The 20191-nt window shown below is 44.1% G+C and overlaps 1 protein-coding gene across 1 annotated transcript; it reads right to left on the bottom strand.

Moving 5' to 3' along the window:
• Window positions 1-10345: 10345 nt before the first annotated feature.
• LOC109511284 (actin-related protein 2/3 complex subunit 1B-like) lies at window positions 10346-20105 on the bottom strand. Its single transcript, XM_019862263.1, has 10 exons — window positions 19937-20105; window positions 17570-17685; window positions 17240-17344; window positions 16945-17167; window positions 16242-16349; window positions 15845-16087; window positions 14998-15073; window positions 11401-11600; window positions 10848-10938; window positions 10346-10709 (listed from the first exon to the last, which is right to left on the bottom strand). Exons 2-10 carry the CDS (start codon window positions 17631-17633, stop codon window positions 10671-10673), a joined length of 1149 nt encoding a protein of 382 aa, XP_019717822.1. The 5' UTR covers window positions 17634-17685; window positions 19937-20105; the 3' UTR covers window positions 10346-10670.
• Between the last annotated feature and the right edge of the window lie 86 nt (window positions 20106-20191).

Here is a 20191-nt window from a genome sequence, read left to right as displayed (position 1 = left end):
CACAGAAGTCGATTTACTGCTGAACACCCTCACTCAATTTTGAGGATTTGCTCAGCTCAGAGCCTGACCCCAAATATTGATGAACTTGTAGAAAAGTTAAGACACCACCGAGTATCAGCCTCACCCTCAAAGAAGTGAATATTACTTATAATATACTGTGCAATCACATACTAAGAGTTTTTACTCAGTTCAAGTTTAAAAATGAAAGTACAATATTTGCTTTCGCTGTTTGTTACTTCTTGAAGAAAGTGTTGTTTTTGGTTTATACATTTTTGCACTTTATTTTATTGTATTTCAATCCAATTATGTTTTAAAAATATTTTATTCGAGTAAATGATCGAAAATTACTGCACTATTATTTGTTTTTCTTTTAAGTAAATTTAGCCTACTTTTGCTAAAAGAGAAAATATGGACTAGTGATAGTGCCTTGAATAATATCGGCTTCTTTCATTCATGTTATGGGGATTTTTATACAAAGGAAATTTTTTGTGCCTGTTGAAAATTAAAGTTTACTGACATAGCCATAAAAAAATGTTGCTTTATTTATCTGACCGTATTGGAATGTATTTGTTAGGTTTTCAGTCAATTAAATTTGGTTCAATAAACAATATGTGGTTATTTTTAAAATTTTCAATGAACATTCGATCAGTCCGGCCCTCGGCTTGCAGCAAAAATTTTTATCTGGCCCTCCGTCCATTTGACTTTGACACCCCTGCTCCAAACGATGGACTGCAGCTTGTTGTTGCAGGCCAAGCACAGCCTGTATGTGAATTTATTATGGAAATGTAGTGATCATATTACTAATTAGTGGGGTGTGTTCGCCGTATATTTACATTTATGGGGCGTTCCAATTGTTTAGTTTGCATTTACGATAGCAATTAGCTGATTAGCTCGCGAACGTTAGCAACACTAGTTCGTCACGCGTCAGACAAGTAGGGCTCATTGTTTTGCCACGTTTCATTTTCCAACAACTTCTAAGTGTTTTTATGTGTTGTGTCTGTTCCAGTTTTACCCCTTCTTGACTCGCCTGTGAATAAATCGCAAGAAACATCAACGGTGTGGTCATTGAAGGAGTTACCTGTCTGTCGAGCCGCAACGGGGACGCGGCGAGGGCGGAACACTAACAACAGTTGAGATATGAATTGATTACATACATGTGAATTGCCGTCAATTGCACAGTTTTTTTTTTAAGTCTTGAAAAAAAAATGTTTTGTTTTTTTAATTTTTTAGCCAACTCCCGTTTTTCATTCGAAACAAAGGTTGATCCCCATTTTTAAAAATTATTTTATCGTGATTGAAAATGTTTAGAAAGTAAATCAAAAAAGTCAGAATTTATAATCGCCGTCAATTCGATGCAGATTTTTGCCATTCACAGGCCGGCAGAATTGCAAAACAAAACGACAACAACTAAAAAAAGATACAAGCATACAGCAATGATTCGGTAGTAAAACTCTGAAAAATGAAAAAGTGAAAAATGTCCAAAAAAAAGCAATAGGACACATACAAACAATCGCAAACGTCACCAACATGCTGCGTGTCTCGTCCTTGGATGGCGATGACATTTGCAGGGCGATGGTGACGGCGCCCGGTGGCGCTCCAACTTGCCATTTGATTTCCCAGAATGACGCCCGGTGTCGATGCCGCGACTCAAAGACGGACGAATCCAAGATGCGACGAGACCCTCGGCGCTCACGCAATCGATGCCCCACAAAAACACGTCAGCGAGTCTTACCGCAAAAGTCAAATAATAGCGATTGAATAACTCGCTCCTGAGAGTTCCGTTGGAAAATATTCCAGGAGGTTGGGAATGATGCCGCCTGACAATGAGATGCGACAACCTCGACAAGGTACTGCACTTTTTTCTTGCATTATTTATCCGGCTTCCGCAAATAGTTGCGCGGATCTGCTAAAATGGTAAAAAATAAGCATCCATTTTTTCATGCTCGAGCCAATTCGCATCAGCGAAGGACTTGCGGTGCGGTGCAGCGCGGTGAAAAAAAAAAAAGCAAAAAAACATTGCAAATCGACGTATGTGCTCACGTTAGCGTAGCCTGTGCGAAAACGTACAGCGTACAGTCATCTCCCCCTCATCCAAAAACTCGTCTTCACAAATCCACTGGTTCCTTTTTTTTGTGGGGGCGGCAAGGGGAAAGCAATTCGTTTCTTGTTTGTTTCTTTCTGAAACACTCTAAATGGACACAAGTTGGGGTTAAAGCATCATTTCAAGGGAAGAAGTACAATCAACGCCGACCGATTCATCAGCCGATATTGGCTTGGCCAAATTAAGCCCATTTTTGGCCGATTTTTCCTCGACGAGTTGATCGACGCATGACATACAGTGGACCCTGCAGATTCACCTCTTCACTTATGTCGTCAAATGATCACATCATGCCATAACAATAATTCATTTCAGGGCATTTTTCACGAGGGTGAATTTTCTCAATTCCCTATCCGCCAAGAATGGCGGGTGTCTGCTGCCCTTGTTTTGCAATTCTTCTGATGTACTGTGCATTGCCAACCTCCTCTTTTTTTACTTCCTTATATATCTTTCTTCTTTTTTTTTTTCCAATCGGCATTTTTGGTCCCTGATACATATATATATATATTTTTTTTTCATAAACAATAAATGCTATCACATGGAAAGGGAATAGCACATACAGTGGTGCCTTGAGATATGAATGTAAGTGAAAGCATATTTAAAATGAATGGGAATGGCATTAATCTAAAATTGATTTCAAAGTAGGGTTTCAAACTCGGGTTTGGGATTAAAAGTCGGGTTTCAAATGACCTAATGCCCGAACCCAAACAACTAACCCTTAACTCCTCACCCCTCATTCTAACCCTAACCCTGAACACTTTGCATTTCAAAGTTGGGTTTCAAACTTGGGTTAGGGTTGCAAATTAGGTCTTGAAAGTAGGGTCAGGGGTTCGAAGTAGGGTTTCCAACTGGGATTATGGTTTTAAATTAGTTTTAGGACTTCACATTAGGATGAGGTTTAGGGTTTCCAAATAGGGCTTGAACGTATGCTCGGGGTTTCAAATGAGTGTTAGGGTTTCAAATTGGTGTTTCAAAATGGAGTTAGAGTTTAAAATTAGGGTTGGGGTTGCAAAATTGGGTTTTTAAACTATGGTTAGGCTTTCAAAATAGGGTTTTAAACTCGGCTTTGGAATTCAAAATAGGGTTTCAAATTAGGATTAGTAACTCAAAGTAGGGTTTCAAACTACGGTTGGGATTTTAAAGTAGAGGTTCAGTTGAGGTGAGCTTTTACTACAAGACTTGTGAATGCAGATCTTAGGCCCACATATGCAGTTGTTCGGACCACGTAGGGTTTTAGCCAAGCATTTCTGCACGGATTTTTAATTGATGGAAAGAAAAAAAAAAAAAAAGTGCGCCCCTTTGGAAATGCTGCGCTATGACTTTTCTGCGCCCCAAATGCTCAGCAATTCCGCTTTGTGACTGCCGAAAGAGTTTCGCATCATTCAAACGATTGAAACTCCGCAGCCCGGAATGATAAACGTCGACGAAATGTTTGGTTGAAGCGTTGTCCGACTCCAACGCGCATCCGTCCTTTCTGTGCCGCGTGAAGGAGGAGCCTGCCAAATGAAAGCGGTAAAGGGCCGATGATGTGCGTCGCGCCGCTTTGGGACCCTCGCTAATGTCCGCCCCATTGTTCAAGCCTTCCACGCCACAGCGCGCCAAAGTCCCTTCCGGTGGTCCCCTGCGCTTGTTTTATGGCTCCACTGAAGCCGGAGGGCAACTCGAATGCCCCCGAAGTGCACCCCCGATATCTCATATTTATTTTTACGACCGGGATTCTTCATGACGCGGAACCGCTTGAAGAAGTTGAATCAACGGCGACTTAGCAGTAGTGAAAGCGTCCAGAGACCTCCTCGATTGTGGCCGTAAAATTAATCACGCGTGGTTTTCCTTCAGGCTGCGACCGCGAACTGTTGCGCCTGCCAGAAATATTTTGTTGTTTGATGGGTCGGAGCCCACAGAAAAATATCAATGCCCTACCACGCTCTTTTTTTCTTTGACATTGTTGTCGCGTCATAACGACGGCACATGCGCTCATCATTTCAAATGAGTCATTTTTGTTCCTGTCTGTGGGCGGCGCTGTTGTCTCCTCTCACAAAGGACAAAATGTGGCACATTCTGGACTGAAGTGCTTTTTTTTTTTTTTATATACCCAGTCCAACCCATTTTCAGTTCCGTTTTGTGAATGCTGAGAGCTCACTTTACGCTCATGTTAATCCGCAACATAAAGTGAGACTTTGTGCCGAGGTTTGAAGGCATGTGATTGCCTCACCGTTTCACTGTGGAAGTACAAAAAGTGAGCCATGCAAGCGACAGGCGTACAGTGAAACTCCTCTACAACGAAACCTACATGGGCGAAAATACCCCCTAGTGTGAAAAAATGTTCACGCATGAAAGCCATTCCCACTTTTCTGCTTCCCCTACGACGAAAAGTCCCCCTGTTCCGTTATGCGAAATCTTGTCTATGCTCTTGCCTGGACAACGAAAACAAGCCTTCCGCAAAAGTCTAATCCGACCTCAGCATGCCACAGCGACCTCTGCTGCTTCGTTCGGAAACGGCAACAACAACCACGCTGATTGACACACGCGCAGTAGTCCTGGAAGTATTTGTTATTGTTCGTTTCAGACGCAGCACGAAGGTTGCATTGCTCAAATGGCGACAAAAACGGACCTTTGCAGACCATGGAGTGAAGAAAAGAAAAGCATTCACGCTTGAAGACAGGATAAAAGTCCTAAAAATGAAAGATGGAGGAAGCAAAATCAAAGACATGATGCAAGAAATGGATGTCAGTGAAAGTGAATCCTGATCGTAAATTTTGCAATTTCTTTCCCTTTTTTTTTTTACTTTGTACACTGGCTAAATGAAGTGTAAAATAAGTGTATGCTCATACTTATGCACTACGTATTGGAATAAAAATAAAGAGTACACACATACGTTTTGTGTGTGTGTGTGTGTGTGTGTGTGTGTGTGTGTGTGTGTGTGTGTGTGTGTGTGTGTGCGTGTGTTTACATCTCAGCTAAGATTTGCTACAGTGAAAAGCCCCCTCTTGTGAAAAATGTCTTGATGCAAACATGATATTGTTGTAGAGGAGTTTCACTGTACTATTGTTTTTCTTCGTCTGAAGATTACATAATGGACTATTTATTTGAAAATCAGAAAGACAATCAATGTTGTGTTTTTTTTTTCTTTGAACCACAATAGTTGAAATCGTCTGCCAAAATATCACATTTGGGCTCAATATGTACCGGATGTGTTTTGGGGACTATAGTTATTCTGCAGTGCAAAATGAAAAACATTCAAAGTTTTTGGAAAGTGTGAAAAAAAGGCAGACGTTTCCAACGGAATCGACAACCAAATGCGCCACCAGGTGTCCTATTACTTTCACACACCGAGCTTGATTACTTTCTGAGTCTGAACACTTATCAGTTCTGTTATCAGCAGTTGCATGAATGTTATTCCACTCCCCAACCCCCCAAATCAAAGTTTTTTGGTTTTTTTTCCAAGAGCATAAAAGTGTGTGTGCGCGTGCCCAAGATCAAACCTTAAATTGCTCCGCACGATGTTCTCCTTCGATGTTCCGATGTCGGAATCTTTTTCCGAAATCCAGCAAACGCGCTTAAAGCGGCTTAGCGCTCGACTGGCGGGAGAAGGTTGAGAGTGCGGCGGAGAGCTCCTAAGCGGACGCTAATGATTGAAGCGTTCCTCGGAATCAAAGCGCAGATTAAAAGGTCGACAATAACCCGGCCGGGCGCCGAGATGAGAAGATCGGCGGCGAGCCGTGAACGAGTTTCCGGGGTGCCGCGTTATTGGCCCCCCGCGTGTGATTTTGCTTCTCATAATGGGCTTTCGGCGCGAGCGCGTGTCGTTTATTCGCAGGCCGAGTGGGGCGTCTGGAAAGCGGAGAGCAAAAACAAAACGCAGCCATAAATTGTCTCGCGCAGCCTGGCGCAAACTTTTCAAGTGGACACGTTCGGCTTGTTTTGGCCAATTCCAAAGAGAAACGCCACCTCCAGATTTGGTCCAATTGTGACCAAATACTCGACGGGATGATGCGAAATTGCCAATCAATCATCCCACCGAGATGGTGTCGCGGTTCACAACAAATTTGGTCATCATGGCGATGATGAATAAGAGCCACCAAAGAGTCGAGGGCAATGACCACAGTCTGATTCCTAAATGTTCCAAGATGGCGGCGAGTCATGGACATCTTCGTATTTCATTGCTGATGAACTTTTGAGGCACGCCAAGGCATTCTTTTTTATTTTTTTTTTTTTTGAGTCCTCTTGATACAACTACAATAACAACCGCCGTTGTCGTTGACCTCGGTTTGGAAAATCCTTTGCTGTTGTCCTTTTTTTTTTCTAACCTCCGACGGGGTGGGCAGAGTCCGGCGAGGGCGATCGACCGGCGCGGGCGTGCGGCGGCAAAGCTCATGACTCATGAACAAGTCACTGCAGGTGAAGCGTGATCAAACATTGAGCGGGCAGGAACACAAAAAAAAATGCGACGTCATTCCCAGCTGACACAAGTTTGTGTGTGTGTGTGTGTGTGTGTGTGTTTGAAAGTTTTTGTGTTCGTGGCATTATTTATGTACGTGTGTTTGTGTTTATGTGCCTGTGAGAATGTTTGTGTGAGTAAGTTATGTATTTTTGAGTGTGTGTATGTTGGTTTGTGTCTATATGTTTGTGTGTGCATTAGTGTATTCGTGTGATTGTGCGCATGTTGATTTGAGATGTGTGTTTGTGTGCAAGCTCGCTTTGATGTGTACATGTTTGCTCGTGTGTTTGTGTGGTGTTACGTGCCTGTGTGTCGACTTTTGGGTGCGTGTGTGTGTGGAGGGGGCGGGGCGGGGGTCGGGGGGGTTCAGAGTTTGAAAGTCGGTTTTCGAGCTTGCAGGTTTAGGATTCGTCATGAAAGTTAAAGTTATTGACGTGTAAGATGAGGGGTTCGTAGGTTTTTTTGAGTGGATAGCTCTACTTTAAGAATGGGTTAAAGAAGAGATGGAAGACAGTCAAACCTTGGTTTTCGAACGTTTGTGTTCTCGACCAAATCGGTTTTCGCCCAAAAGTTTCGAATTTTTCATGCCTCGGATTACGACCGAAAATCGGTTCTCGACCAAATTTAGCCCACTCCAATTTTTTTTGCTCCATCGGTAGATGTTCCTCGTTGTCCTCTTTTACTCACCTTCATCCTTTCATCCCTCTCGGAAAACAAAAAGCAGCAAATAGAACCTCTTTCACGGCACAATACATCTGCGGCCCGCAGCAGCTCAGCATCTTATCCTCGGGCTGGTGACGGAGGGGAAGAGGGGGGGGCCGGGGGGGGGGGGACAGGAAGAGTAGGGCGGGAGCGGCGGGGGACTCTCAGTCTCCGACCTCATCCATCCGTTCATTCATTCACGAAGCCCGGAGACACTTTTGGGAGCGTGACCTACTCCTCTGCTGCCCTCCTGTGGACATTGCGAGAAAGACGACTTGCATCACGACACCAGCTCGCTCACACGAACGTCAACACACGCGCGCACGCACACGGACACACGCGTCACCTCCTCCTCCCTTCTTCCATCTCCTCCTCCTCCTCCTCCGGCTTGGATAAATATGGCCAGGAGATATATAACGTGTTTCCATGGTGACGCGCTGATTTATTTATCTATTTATTTGGTGGCGACAGACGCAGCCCCTCACACACACGCGGGCAAACAAACAAACAGACAGACAGACAGACAGACACAGGCGCAAGAAGCTTCAACATGAGCAGCCAAAACGACTCGAGGCCTTGACTGATGTCTCTGGGAAGTGCTTCACCTTTCTTCCTCTTCATCTTCCGCTGGGACTCATTCTCATGTTGATGGCTGAGTGCTAATGTTCTAGCTAGCGCCTGTGTATGAGCGTGTGTGTGTGTGTGTGTGTGTGTGTGTGTGTGAGAGCGTGTGTGTGTGAGCGTGTGTGTGTATGTGTGTGTGTGTAAGCTGACTGCTGCATTAGTGTTAAGCATTGTCCACCATTGCGTCATTGATCTCCAGCTATCACATGACTTTCCTCCTGCTTGCACACCAGACGGAGACACCTAAATGTGTGTGTGTGTGTGGCAGATGGTGGTCTTGATGGGGATCTCTGGAACATTTAGACACTTGTTGCCGCGGCGTCGTTTTCTCCGGAGGTGTGAAGCAGCTTGCGGTCGTCCATCAGCAGACCTCCGCCAAGGCCAAGCAGGCCTCAAAGTGTTTCCGTTGAGTTGTGTGTGTCGTTTCATTTCAGCACTGTAAGTGGCCAACTAACTATCGAACTAACTGGCTAGCTAGCATCATTGTTGTTAGGGGATAATAATGCTAACTGCCAAACTAGTTTACCTGTTGTTATAATACAAACTCTTAGATTTATTTTTGCATAATCTTGTTAACTAACTAACCAGCTAGATAACTAACTAATTCTGTCACTCACTCACTGAGCTTTTTTTTTCGGGGGGGGGGGGCGTACTAATGCTGACTAACCAAACTGAAGTGTTGATTTTGTTCTAATTCCGCCAAATAGCAAACTAACTGCAGCCTTGTTTTTCTGCAATTCTGCTGACAAACGAACAAACGGACTGACTACCAACATGACTCTATTTCTAACACTGTCAAATTAACTGGGTTGTTTTTTTGGTAGAATCCTGCCGACGACCTCGTCAGACATCAAGCTAACTCCATCATTGCATTTGCTCTCCCTGATCAAACGTCAGTGGAAAACCTCGGCTCTCGTTTTGCTGTTTTCTGCTCGGCAGAGCGAACACAAAGGCAGATAAACTCTCCCTGGATGCTGTTTGCCACTTGACCTCCTCCAGGTGTGCATGGAGGGGGATGGGAGGTGGGGGGGCTCCTGAGGGTTTCACCCCCCTAATGGAGGTCAAGTGCTCTCCAGCCCGGCAGCCTCTTTTCTCCCACACATCAGACAGACAAGGTGGCACCTCTTTTCGAGCGGTCTTTAACACAAGGGGGGCTTTCTCTTTTTGTTCACGGCAGCGCTCGGGTCAAAGCGGCTGTCACATCACTCACATGCACTACGCCGCGCAAATCCATTTTCTGGAATACAGCCGAGCTCGCTAACTCAGTGGTAATTTTTTTTTCTGCGGTCCGGCCAAACAAAAAGGAACTCGTTCACTTCAACTTGCTACCAAACAGGACCGGAGCCTTTTTCTGAATAATAATCAGCCAGCTGAATAATGAACTCTTTCACTCAACTTTATACTTTGTGTAATGCTGGTGACTAACTTTGACTGCTTCAATTGTTCTCTCCTCAATTCTCAATAGTTCAAATCTATTTAGAAGACTGTTGTTGGCCTGTTAACCGGCTAACTACTCACCTAAGTAATTCATTCACTGAACTGCAGTTTGGGGGGGGGGGGCATTGATCCAGAATGACTAAACTAACTAATGCAGCCACTCCGATGTAGATTCCTGACAAAAGTTGCTGCTTTACAAAACTAATGAGGTAACATTTTCGGGTTACTTTGTTGTTGACTGACTGAATAACTAACTCACTCACTCATGTCTTTAAAAAAAAAAAAAAAAAAAGAGTTCTGGTTACTAACTAACCAACCAACTCACTGTTATATTTTTGCTGAGTTCGCGAACATAGTTACTCACTGACTCAAATGTTTTTTCAGTGTTGTTGACTGACAAATTCATTTCACTCGTGTCATTTTAATTTGTGAAGTAACCCATTCATTCAAATTCATTTTGGGCGTCGCACTCACCCAATTGTACCTGGTCGCGTCATCCTGTTGCGAACTCAACGATTGTTTCTTCGTCACCTGTGCCAACAGGATCCAAGTTTGCGTATGCTCGAAGTTGGCGCTCTGCATCACGTCGCGAGGTTTTCACCGAAGACCTCAGCATGCACATAAATACGCCCAATTAACCAGCAGATGTAGTTTCCCTCAAATTGCAATCGTTTATCATCATTATCATCTGCTCGGCGAACCCTGTGGGCTTTCATTACTATCCTTAAAAAGTTGAGATATTTTTATTCCCCCCCGTCGGCCAAATTGCCTTTTGCCCTTTAATAAGCACGCCGCGCCGTGAAATCTCCATCTGAAATATGATAATAGGACAAGAGAGACATAAAAATGTGAGACGCTTCTAATAATACAGTACATGAAAAGGAGCCGCACGTCTTCGGTGTCTCATTGCAGGTGGTTGACTTGCTAAAGCGGAAATCGGTCGCCCTCTTGTGGCGAGCACGGAAACAGCACCGCCAGTGGCTCTCCCTTCACCAAACTATAATTCTGACATAGTCCGGAATCAGGAGAACAGAGGCCGCAGAGAATGGAATGCAATTTGTACCATTTATTAAATGCATATTATGACCAGCATAAGCGTCGAAATAGGAGGACTCGCAGCCTCACATCGTGGTTATCATCATTATTGTAATCTATAAAATACTGCTGGAAGCGTTCGCCCAGGTCTTGCATCATCGGGACCGTTAGCGGACGTCCAGGTTAGCGCGCGGAACTAACACAGACGACGCACCCGTCCGAGTGTTTGACCTGAGCATAAAAAAAAATAAAAGAATAATAGTAAAACCGCCTTAAAAATATGGCGCAGAAGCTTTGTGTAATAAGGCAGCGCTTGTCTTCTTCATATGACTCACTTCACACAATCTTCAGGTTCCTCATAGACGACTCCAGAGTCTGAACACAAACATAAAACAGAAACCATTTCGCATCTGTTAGTGCGGGAGAGAGGGGGGTAGAGAGTGAGATTTTGTGTGTGTGTGTGTGTGTGTGTGTGTGCGTGTGTGTGTGTGTGTGTGTGTGTGTGTGTGAGACCTTGACATCCCAGATGCACATGCCTCCATCCATGCCAGTGGTGCAGAACTTGGTGCACTGGTTGCGGCCCCCTTGCAGCACCGAGATATGACTGAAACAGCAAAAGACGAAGTGAGAGGGCCTAGCAAATGTGCTGGCAAACACAGGTAGTTCTCGGGACTGTTTCCACACCATTCCCGTCCCCCTTAAAAAAGACATTTTCATGACTTTGACTTTTTGACTGTTTCCAGATTACCCCCTCCCACCCCCAAAGACCAACAGGTGCATCTTTGCGTGGGAAGCCGTGCAAATTGGAAACTTAAGACGGTTCTGGGGAGTTTTTCTACCTCCCGTTTGCGCGCGGTTAGCATTTTCCCATAAAAATAGAGTTTCACGGTTCCGACCATTGCCACCAGTCTCCTTGATGGAACACCAACTGGTCGACCTATAATCCATTTTGTCAGCGAACGGCATGTTGAAATATTTCCATTTTTGTGTCGTTTGGTCACTCTGAATAAAATGCCCACATTCCAGGGCGGAAGAACGCAATCCCTCGAATTGAGCCGGCACGCACCTGATGCTGTTCTTGTGCAGCGTGCTCAGGTCCTTGTCGGTGCTCTGGGTCTCCGAGGCACGGCGGTCCAAGTTCTGGAAGCGCTCCCTGGCGCTGATCCCCTTCTGGGCCGCCTGCTTGGGGACGTCCAGTTTGCCCCCAAAGACCAGGCCTCCTTTAGCGGCGTCCAGCACGAAGAGCATGGGGCAACAGTCGTGGCCCTGAAGGGGGCGGGGACACAAGACGGGCACGTTGAGTCCGTCCCGCTAGCTGCTATCGGACCCGGGTTTTAACTTGAGTGCTGGCGTGATGTAACAGAAACTGCCAGAAGTCACTCTTCAAATGCCGGAAGGAGATGATGCAACCGATATGTGACCGCAAACGGTGATGATTGCAAAATGGCGGTCTTTTCATTTTTTTTTTTTTTTTTTGTCTTGTATGTCAAGTTTTTTTCTCCACAGCTTCCCCTCCAAATATGTCAAATTCCGCAGTCATAAGAAGAGCTGATTAAGCCTGCACCTGGTGGCAACTTGTTTGTGCCGTCGCAACTGAGGCGCGTCTATGTGTCAGGACCATCAATAATGGCAAACAGAAAGCTAGCAGAACAGGAACAAAGAGGATTAGTGCCGGCTTTTCGCTTAACCTTGCAACCAGGGACGTACTCGATTCGATTTCATTTTTTTTCTGTTTTACAACTGCTTTTTACTGTTTTATTTACATTAGAGGTGTCAAATTACCGCATTAATTGCGATTAATTAATTACAAGCCTTTTTTTTTTTAAAGGGGGTGCGTTAACATCTTTAATCGCGTTAATCTATATTTTAATCGCTGGGGGGGTTCGATTTTAAACTTGTTTCTGTAGGTGGGTTGCCTTTTCATGTGTTGATGTGTGAGGCATAGTGTCCTCCGTAGACCACTAGAAGTGATTGATCTTTATTTCGGCACGTTTAATTTGTCATGATGAACAGTGTTAGTTCTGAAGTGCTAATTTACAGCACTTCGATTTAAGGGTCAGTTTTATTTATTGCTTATTATCCGAAGCAAGTTCAGTGTTGAGTACTTGTATTGCTCAGAAAATTGTTCTTACTGTTTTTGATATGTTAACCCAAGTACTTTCTAATGTCCTATTTTATTTTTATTTCGTACTTCTTTGGAGATTTACAAAAACAAACAAAAAGGTGCTCTTCCCCTTCGTGGTCGAAACTAAAGGTTGCAGGTAGAGCTTTGACTACTCTCTAATACAGCAGAAAGTAAATGGCGAGGACTGCATCTGTCCAAGTCTGCTGAAAAACAATCAAATACTTTATAATGCCACTTTGTCTTTTATCTTTTAAGCTGCCTCAATAATGAAACGAATTTAAAATGAAAATAGGGGTTTTCTCAGTCATTTTTAGATGAGATTAAAATAGAGATGAATTAGATCTATTAATTACAGACCCCAATTAATTGATCGCACAAATTTTTTGATCGCCTGACAGCACTAATTTCCATGCGTACATACATATTTTAAGACAAAGGGGAAGCTATAGCTCAAAAACGTGATGTGATAAGAGAAAAACACAAATCAGTTCTGGATACCGTGCCCCAAACATTGGCTTAAAAAAGATGCCAGCGACAACTCAACAAAAATGGCGTTCCCCAGTGACAGTCATGTATTCTTTATCCCCTGCAAAGAACAACTGATTGTTGCGAATTGCTCCGGAGGAGTTGCGACCGTCTCCATGTGTTGTATCGGTCTGTTCGTTCTATTCCGCCCAAGGCGTGCACACCACGCTTAAAAGTGTGTGTGTGTGTGTGTGTGTGTGTGTGTGTGTGTGCGCATGCGTGTGACGTCAACACAAAGGTTCGAGGAGTACTTACAGCGGCGACTAAACTGCTCTCGGTGATGAAAGTAACGCACAGAAGAGGAAGCGTGTCGGACCTCAGACTGCTCACGCTGTGGAATTCGCCATAAAAAGTCAAACACACACACACACACACACACACGTAAAATGCACATTTAAAACAGTGATTATTATTCATGATCATGTTTTAATGCTGTTGTTCATATATCATATTTGAATTGCCATTGATTTAATCAGACAAATTTAATGTACATTAAATTGTTTTACTGTTTGTTTTTTATGATATTCATGAAATTCAAATTCATCAACTATTCAGCGGTCTTTTCATTTTTTTTTTTTTTTTTTGTCTTGTATGTCAAGTTTTTTTCTCCACAGCTTCCCCTCCAAATATGTCAAATTCCGCAGTCATAAGAAGAGCTGATTAAGCCTGCACCTGGTGGCAACTTGTTTGTGCCGTCGCAACTGAGGCGCGTCTATGTGTCAGGACCATCAATAATGGCAAACAGAAAGCTAGCAGAACAGGAACAAAGAGGATTAGTGCCGGCTTTTCGCTTAACCTTGCAACCAGGGACGTACTCGATTCGATTTCATTTTTTTTCTGTTTTACAACTGCTTTTTACTGTTTTATTTACATTAGAGGTGTCAAATTACCGCATTAATTGCGATTAATTAATTACAAGCCTTTTTTTTTTTAAAGGGGGTGCGTTAACATCTTTAATCGCGTTAATCTATATTTTAATCGCTGGGGGGGTTCGATTTTAAACTTGTTTCTGTAGGTGGGTTGCCTTTTCATGTGTTGATGTGTGAGGCATAGTGTCCTCCGTAGACCACTAGAAGTGATTGATCTTTATTTCGGCACGTTTAATTTGTCATGATGAACAGTGTTAGTTCTGAAGTGCTAATTTACAGCACTTCGATTTAAGGGTCAGTTTTATTTATTGCTTATTATCCGAAGCAAGTTCAGTGTTGAGTACTTGTATTGCTCAGAAAATTGTTCTTACTGTTTTTGATATGTTAACCCAAGTACTTTCTAATGTCCTATTTTATTTTTATTTCGTACTTCTTTGGAGATTTACAAAAACAAACAAAAAGGTGCTCTTCCCCTTCGTGGTCGAAACTAAAGGTTGCAGGTAGAGCTTTGACTACTCTCTAATACAGCAGAAAGTAAATGGCGAGGACTGCATCTGTCCAAGTCTGCTGAAAAACAATCAAATACTTTATAATGCCACTTTTTCTTTTATCTTTTAAGCTGCCTCAATAATGAAACGAATTTAAAATGAAAATAGGGGTTTTCTCAGTCATTTTTAGATGAGATTAAAATAGAGATGAATTAGATCTATTAATTACAGACCCCAATTAATTGATCGCACAAATTTTTTGATCGCCTGACAGCACTAATTTCCATGCGTACATACATATTTTAAGACAAAGGGGAAGCTATAGCTCAAAAACGTGATGTGATAAGAGAAAAACACAAATCAGTTCTGGATACCGTGCCCCAAACATTGGCTTAAAAAAGATGCCAGCGCCAACTCAACAAAAATGGCGTTCCCCAGTGACAGTCATGTATTCTTTATCCCCTGCAAAGAACAACTGATTGTTGCGAATTGCTCCGGAGGAGTTGCGACCGTCTCCATGTGTTGTATCGGTCTGTTCGTTCTATTCCGCCCAAGGCGTGCACACCACGCTTAAAAGTGTGTGTGTGTGTGTGTGTGTGTGTGTGTGTGTGTGCGCATGCGTGTGACGTCAACACAAAGGTTCGAGGAGTACTTACAGCGGCGACTAAACTGCTCTCGGTGATGAAAGTAACGCACAGAAGAGGAAGCGTGTCGGACCTCAGACTGCTCACGCTGTGGAATTCGCCATAAAAAGTCAAACACACACACACACACACACACACGTAAAATGCACATTTAAAACAGTGATTATTATTCATGATCATGTTTTAATGCTGTTGTTCATATATCATATTTGAATTGCCATTGATTTAATCAGACAAATTTAATGTACATTAAATTGTTTTACTGTTTGTTTTTTATGATATTCATGAAATTCAAATTCATCAACTATTCAACCGTTTACTTCACTCTATCATTTAGAACACACACACACACACACACACACGTAAAATGCACATTTAAAACAGTGATTATTATTCATGATCATGTTTTAATGCTGTTGTTCATATATCATATTTGAATTGCCATTGATTTAATCAGACAAATTTAATGTACATTAAATTGTTTTACTGTTTGTTTTTTATGATATTCATGAAATTCAAATTCATCAACTATTCAACCGTTTACTTCACTCTATCATTTAGAATGGAGGAACCAATTCTTTTTATTTTTTTAAGTTCAATGCTTATGTAAAATAAATGATCGATGTTATTATTGACAATAAATAACCAATGACGAGTGATAAAGCATCTGAAGATGAAACTCCTCTCAGGGGAGACCGGGGGGTTGGAATCGAACCCGGGACCTCTGCACCGGGAGGCAGACGTGCTCAGCAGTCAACCGCCGCGCCGCCCACAATCACGTGAAAAGCCAGCACGTCAACGTTGGCACTTCTTTCCCGAGAAATAACGCGAACCACCGATGTACATCTTGAAATCTTACGTGCTGGTCTTGCCGCCCTCTGCGACCGACACGGCAGAGTCGTGCGAGGTCCACGCCAGGCGGTTGCCCGAGTTGGAGAAGCAGACGCTGTGCACCCAGCCGCCGCCGCCGCCCGCCACTGCGCTCGGAACCTGGCCCGCGGAGCCCCCGGACTCGAAGAGCATCTCTCCGAAGGGCATCTTGCTGCCCCAGGGGGTGGGGCTCGGCTTCTCCTCCACCTCCTTGATGTAGGCCGAGAACACCCTGACAGCAGCAGATTCATGCACAATTCAAAATGGCCGCCTTGAAAATGAAAATGCCCAAATAGCCGAGGTGGTCCGCCTAATGGTTGAGCCACGGCCTCCCACTTTTCTGGAGTTGTTCCGCTAACCACACTTGGCGAGTGAGCGTCGGTTACCTGCACTTGAAGTCACAGGAGCCGGCGGCCAGCAGCACGTTGTTGGGGTGCCAGTCCAGACTGAGGATGGTGGAGCGGATGGGCTTCTTGATGTGCTTGCACACCCACCTGGAAGGGGCCACCACACCATCACATGATGTCACGACACATGGACAGACGCACCGTATTCCCGCAGACGCCTCATTGAGCCGCTCGGCTCGTCGCTGCGTGACGTCAGCGCCGCCTCCACCGTATTGGATGTGGCAGCTCTGCCCCGAACTGACGCCAAGTAAGTGGACCCAAAGTGCATTCAGCAATCAATTTGCTCAGCAGACCGATGCAACTTTTCATTTGATGATCAAAAATGGGGGGAGTTGAGCATCAGACAGGAGGCTCGAGTACCCAGAGAAGGAGCTACGACACAAGGTTTGAGGCTGGAGAATTATGAAGTCTTGAGACAAGGTTTCGCTACCTCATGAAGATATCCTTTATTTGTCCCACACTGGGGAAATTTAATGAACGTCGCAGTCCGTCGAGAAGTTTTGGACCAGTCTGAAGACAAAGTGGGCGGTCTCAGCACGCCGTTGTGACGGCTAGTGCTGAAACATGCAACGCGGTTTAAGCGAGTCCAAAAAGAAGTTTCCCCCATCGATGTTTGAAGTGCACTTGAACGATGGCAAACTTTGGAGTGAAAGCGGCGTGGCGAACGTCTGAGCTCGCCTACCAGTCGTTCTCCTGCTCGAAGTAGCAGACGGAGATGAGTCGCGAGCCGCTTCCCACGGCAAATTTATTCTCCCGCGGCGACCACTTGACGCAGCGCGCCGCCCGGTTGATGCGCAGGATGACCAGGGTGGGCTTCCAGGCGCCCTCCTTCAGGGTCCACACGTAGGCGTTGCGGTCGGCGCCGCACGTCACGATGCGGTTGCTGTCGGGCGCCCAGTCCACGCCTAGCGAGGGGGGGGGAGAGAGACGCAGCGGTCACCGCGTGCCGCCCGCCCGGCGAGTGGCCGCATCCTCACCTGTCACTTGACCGTTGTGCTCTTTGAGCTCGTGGATCCTGGTCCATTTGGCCCCGTCCTTCTTGTAGATGTGGACCTCGTGGTTGTTGGGGCAGATGGCCACTTCTGCAAGGGCGGACACAGCAAATGTCCCAAGACATGAAAAAGGCATGACGACCAGCGTTCGAGGATGAACTGTGTTGTGCCGTTGCCGTTGCCTTGGGAGCCAATTGCAGCATGCCAACTCTTTCCACAATTTGTTCTCTGGTCCTCGCACGCACGCACGCACGCACGCACGCACGCACACTCGCAGTGTGATGAACACAAATGTCAGAGGACACGGAAACTCACGGGTGCCATCTTTGTTCCAGGCGTGGCAGCTAATTGGTTCCAACAGGAAGCTGTGGAAGGCCATGGCCAATCAGAAAAGACGACACTGGATGCCAAGCAGGAAGTGGCGGAGAAATCTGTTTGGGAAACACAAACACGCACGCAAATGAAGAGAAAATACAATTTCATTTTTGTAGGATTCAGCGACCTCCTTCAAAAACCAAGACTTCATGCTGAGAATATTCCACCCACCCAAAAAAATACTACTTTGCTCTCGTAATATTCTAAGTTTGCTGCTGTAAATTGTGAATTTCTCCATAGCGAGACAAATACAGGCTTTCTTATCTTTAAAAAAAAAAAAGACTTAATATATGCATATTTTAATTTGTGCTGTCAGTTTAACGCGTTATTATCGTCATTAATTTAAAAAATTTTTAACGCGATTAATTTTTTTATCGCGAGATTGATGCGGCACCACGTCACGGATGTTACGTTGCTCTAAAAGAATAAAATGTGCACCAAGTTTGAATAACTGCTCCAAGTGAAAAATGTTAATGTAAAATTGAAAGTCGAAATTGTTTGTTTCAGTCAATATTTGCATTTTACACAAAGAAAACAGATCCATGATTCCATGTCGATGAGAACATTAAAATGGGAAAAAATTGAGAAAAAGAAATCAAAGGAAATTTAGAATAGATAAAAATCTGTGATTAATTATGGCTAATTCGGAGTTAACTCTGAAATTGTCCATTTGATCGCAATTAAATATTTTCATCGTTTGACAGCACTAATTTTAATAAATAAACTGGTTGCAGCAACAATGGCCTATCAGAGGACAGGGGCAAATGCAAATCAGGAAGTTGCGTGAGGAGGAGGAACTTGGAGAGCAAGCAGACACATAACGGTCACAAAGAAAAACGGAAGTTGGAATGCTTAACACGGGAAGCTTCTCAAAACTGAAAAAAAGTCCCTTCGGTGGGGGGGGTGCAAATCTAATCCGAGGAAGCTGTTAATGTGAACCAGACTGGCCGAGTCATGACAAAAGAATGATGCAGTTCTAAGACTCGAATGCCCCAACCAACAAAATGTTGTCCACGCACAGAGGAAATCGATTCAGTTGACTTCATTCTCAAAATGGCAAGTTTTTTTTCCTTGATAAAAAAAATACAACTTCATTGTAGTCTGCGTTTTATGTGCCAATTTTTGACCCGCTGTTTCCTTTGAGGAAGACGCCAATCATTGTCACATATCAGAATTACGGTATAATTGAAAAATGTGTGTGAGAGAAGTCAATGGGGGCCAAAATAGTCCTCGGGATGGGAGTATGTTGGTGATGAAAATCCCCTTTTTCCCCATTGCAGTTGTAGACATGAAGTCATTTTACAGAACGGCTTGTTAAAAGCTCCGTGGCAAACATTCAGCCCATTAACCTGAAAACTCAACATGTGTGGACCGTGGAAGAAAAAGAAACGGCGAAAAAAAATGACAATTTGGGTAAAACTGTGGGTTAAGCGATTTTTAAAAATGCTTCAAAATGTACAATACAGTACAGTGCTGGAGGAACTTTGCCAGAGCAGCACGGACTTCTGATGGTGCTATAGCGCCCCCTAGCCCCCGTGTAGCGCCGTGACCGGGGACAAGATTAGAATCGTTTGGGAATTGTCATTATATATAGCTTCTACGTTACTTTGAACAAACTTGTTGGCTTTAATTCTTTTTCATTTAAAAAAAAACAACAACTTTATTTTAGTCTAATTTACAAATTCTCAAACGTCAGTTTTGCCCTCCTCCTTTTGTACGGACGTACGAAGCAAATACATATAAAATGAAGAGCTAGCGTTTATTATTTGTCAAAGACGAAACGAATGTCATTTTCTCTGTAATTTGTGAATTATAATATTACGAGGCGTACTTTCGTTTAGTTTACAGCTTTTAAAAGCATTTTCGTTCTTCATGAAAACGTTTTGTTTTTTTTTTAATTGGACTGTAGTTGTAGTTATTTCGTTCGCTTTGTTCACTGCGGGAACCTGAGTGGGTGATCGGGGGTCCCATGATTTATGGGGGATAGGTTCCCCTCCCCTGTACAGCCGTTGTCAACTATTTTCAAAGAAAAAAAAATACAACTGCATTTTCGTAGCATCCGGCTTTTGTTTCAGTTAAACAACCTCCCTTCACGTGCTATTACACGGCAGTAAGATTGGAACCTCCAACCGACCAACAATGTCCCGTTAACCCTAAACAGGAAGTGAGCTCTGCGGCGACTTGACGAAACTAGACCCAAAGTTGCCACTTCTTCCATTCGAAGTCTACACAGTGCATATTTCCCATGTCCTCGTCTGCGTCTCACTCAACATTCCCAGTCAAAGCATTTTTTTTTTTGCGACTCACCCGAAGGGAAGCAGTAGACGTTGGGGGGGGCTTGAGGTGGTGAAGGTGGTTCTCTGCTTCGCGGACTCTGGCCAGTCAACACGAACGCCAACGTCGAAATTGAAGCTGCAGAGACTGCGAGGCGAGAGAGAAAAAAAAAGAGAGCGAGTGGGAGGGGAGGAAACAGGAAGTTGAAAGCGAGCTAGAAAATGAGGTGCGGAGCTTGAGTGTGTGTGTGTGTGTGTGGGGGGGGGGGGGGCGAAAAAAACTTGTGGA

This window comes from Hippocampus comes, unplaced genomic scaffold, assembly GCF_001891065.2.
Source record: "Hippocampus comes isolate QL1 unplaced genomic scaffold, H_comes_QL1_v1.1 scaffold7, whole genome shotgun sequence".
In the NCBI taxonomy this organism is placed as follows: Eukaryota; Metazoa; Chordata; class Actinopteri; order Syngnathiformes; family Syngnathidae; genus Hippocampus; species Hippocampus comes.
Note: the sequence above shows the minus strand (reverse complement) of the source record. Positions and strands in the feature narration are given on the sequence as shown.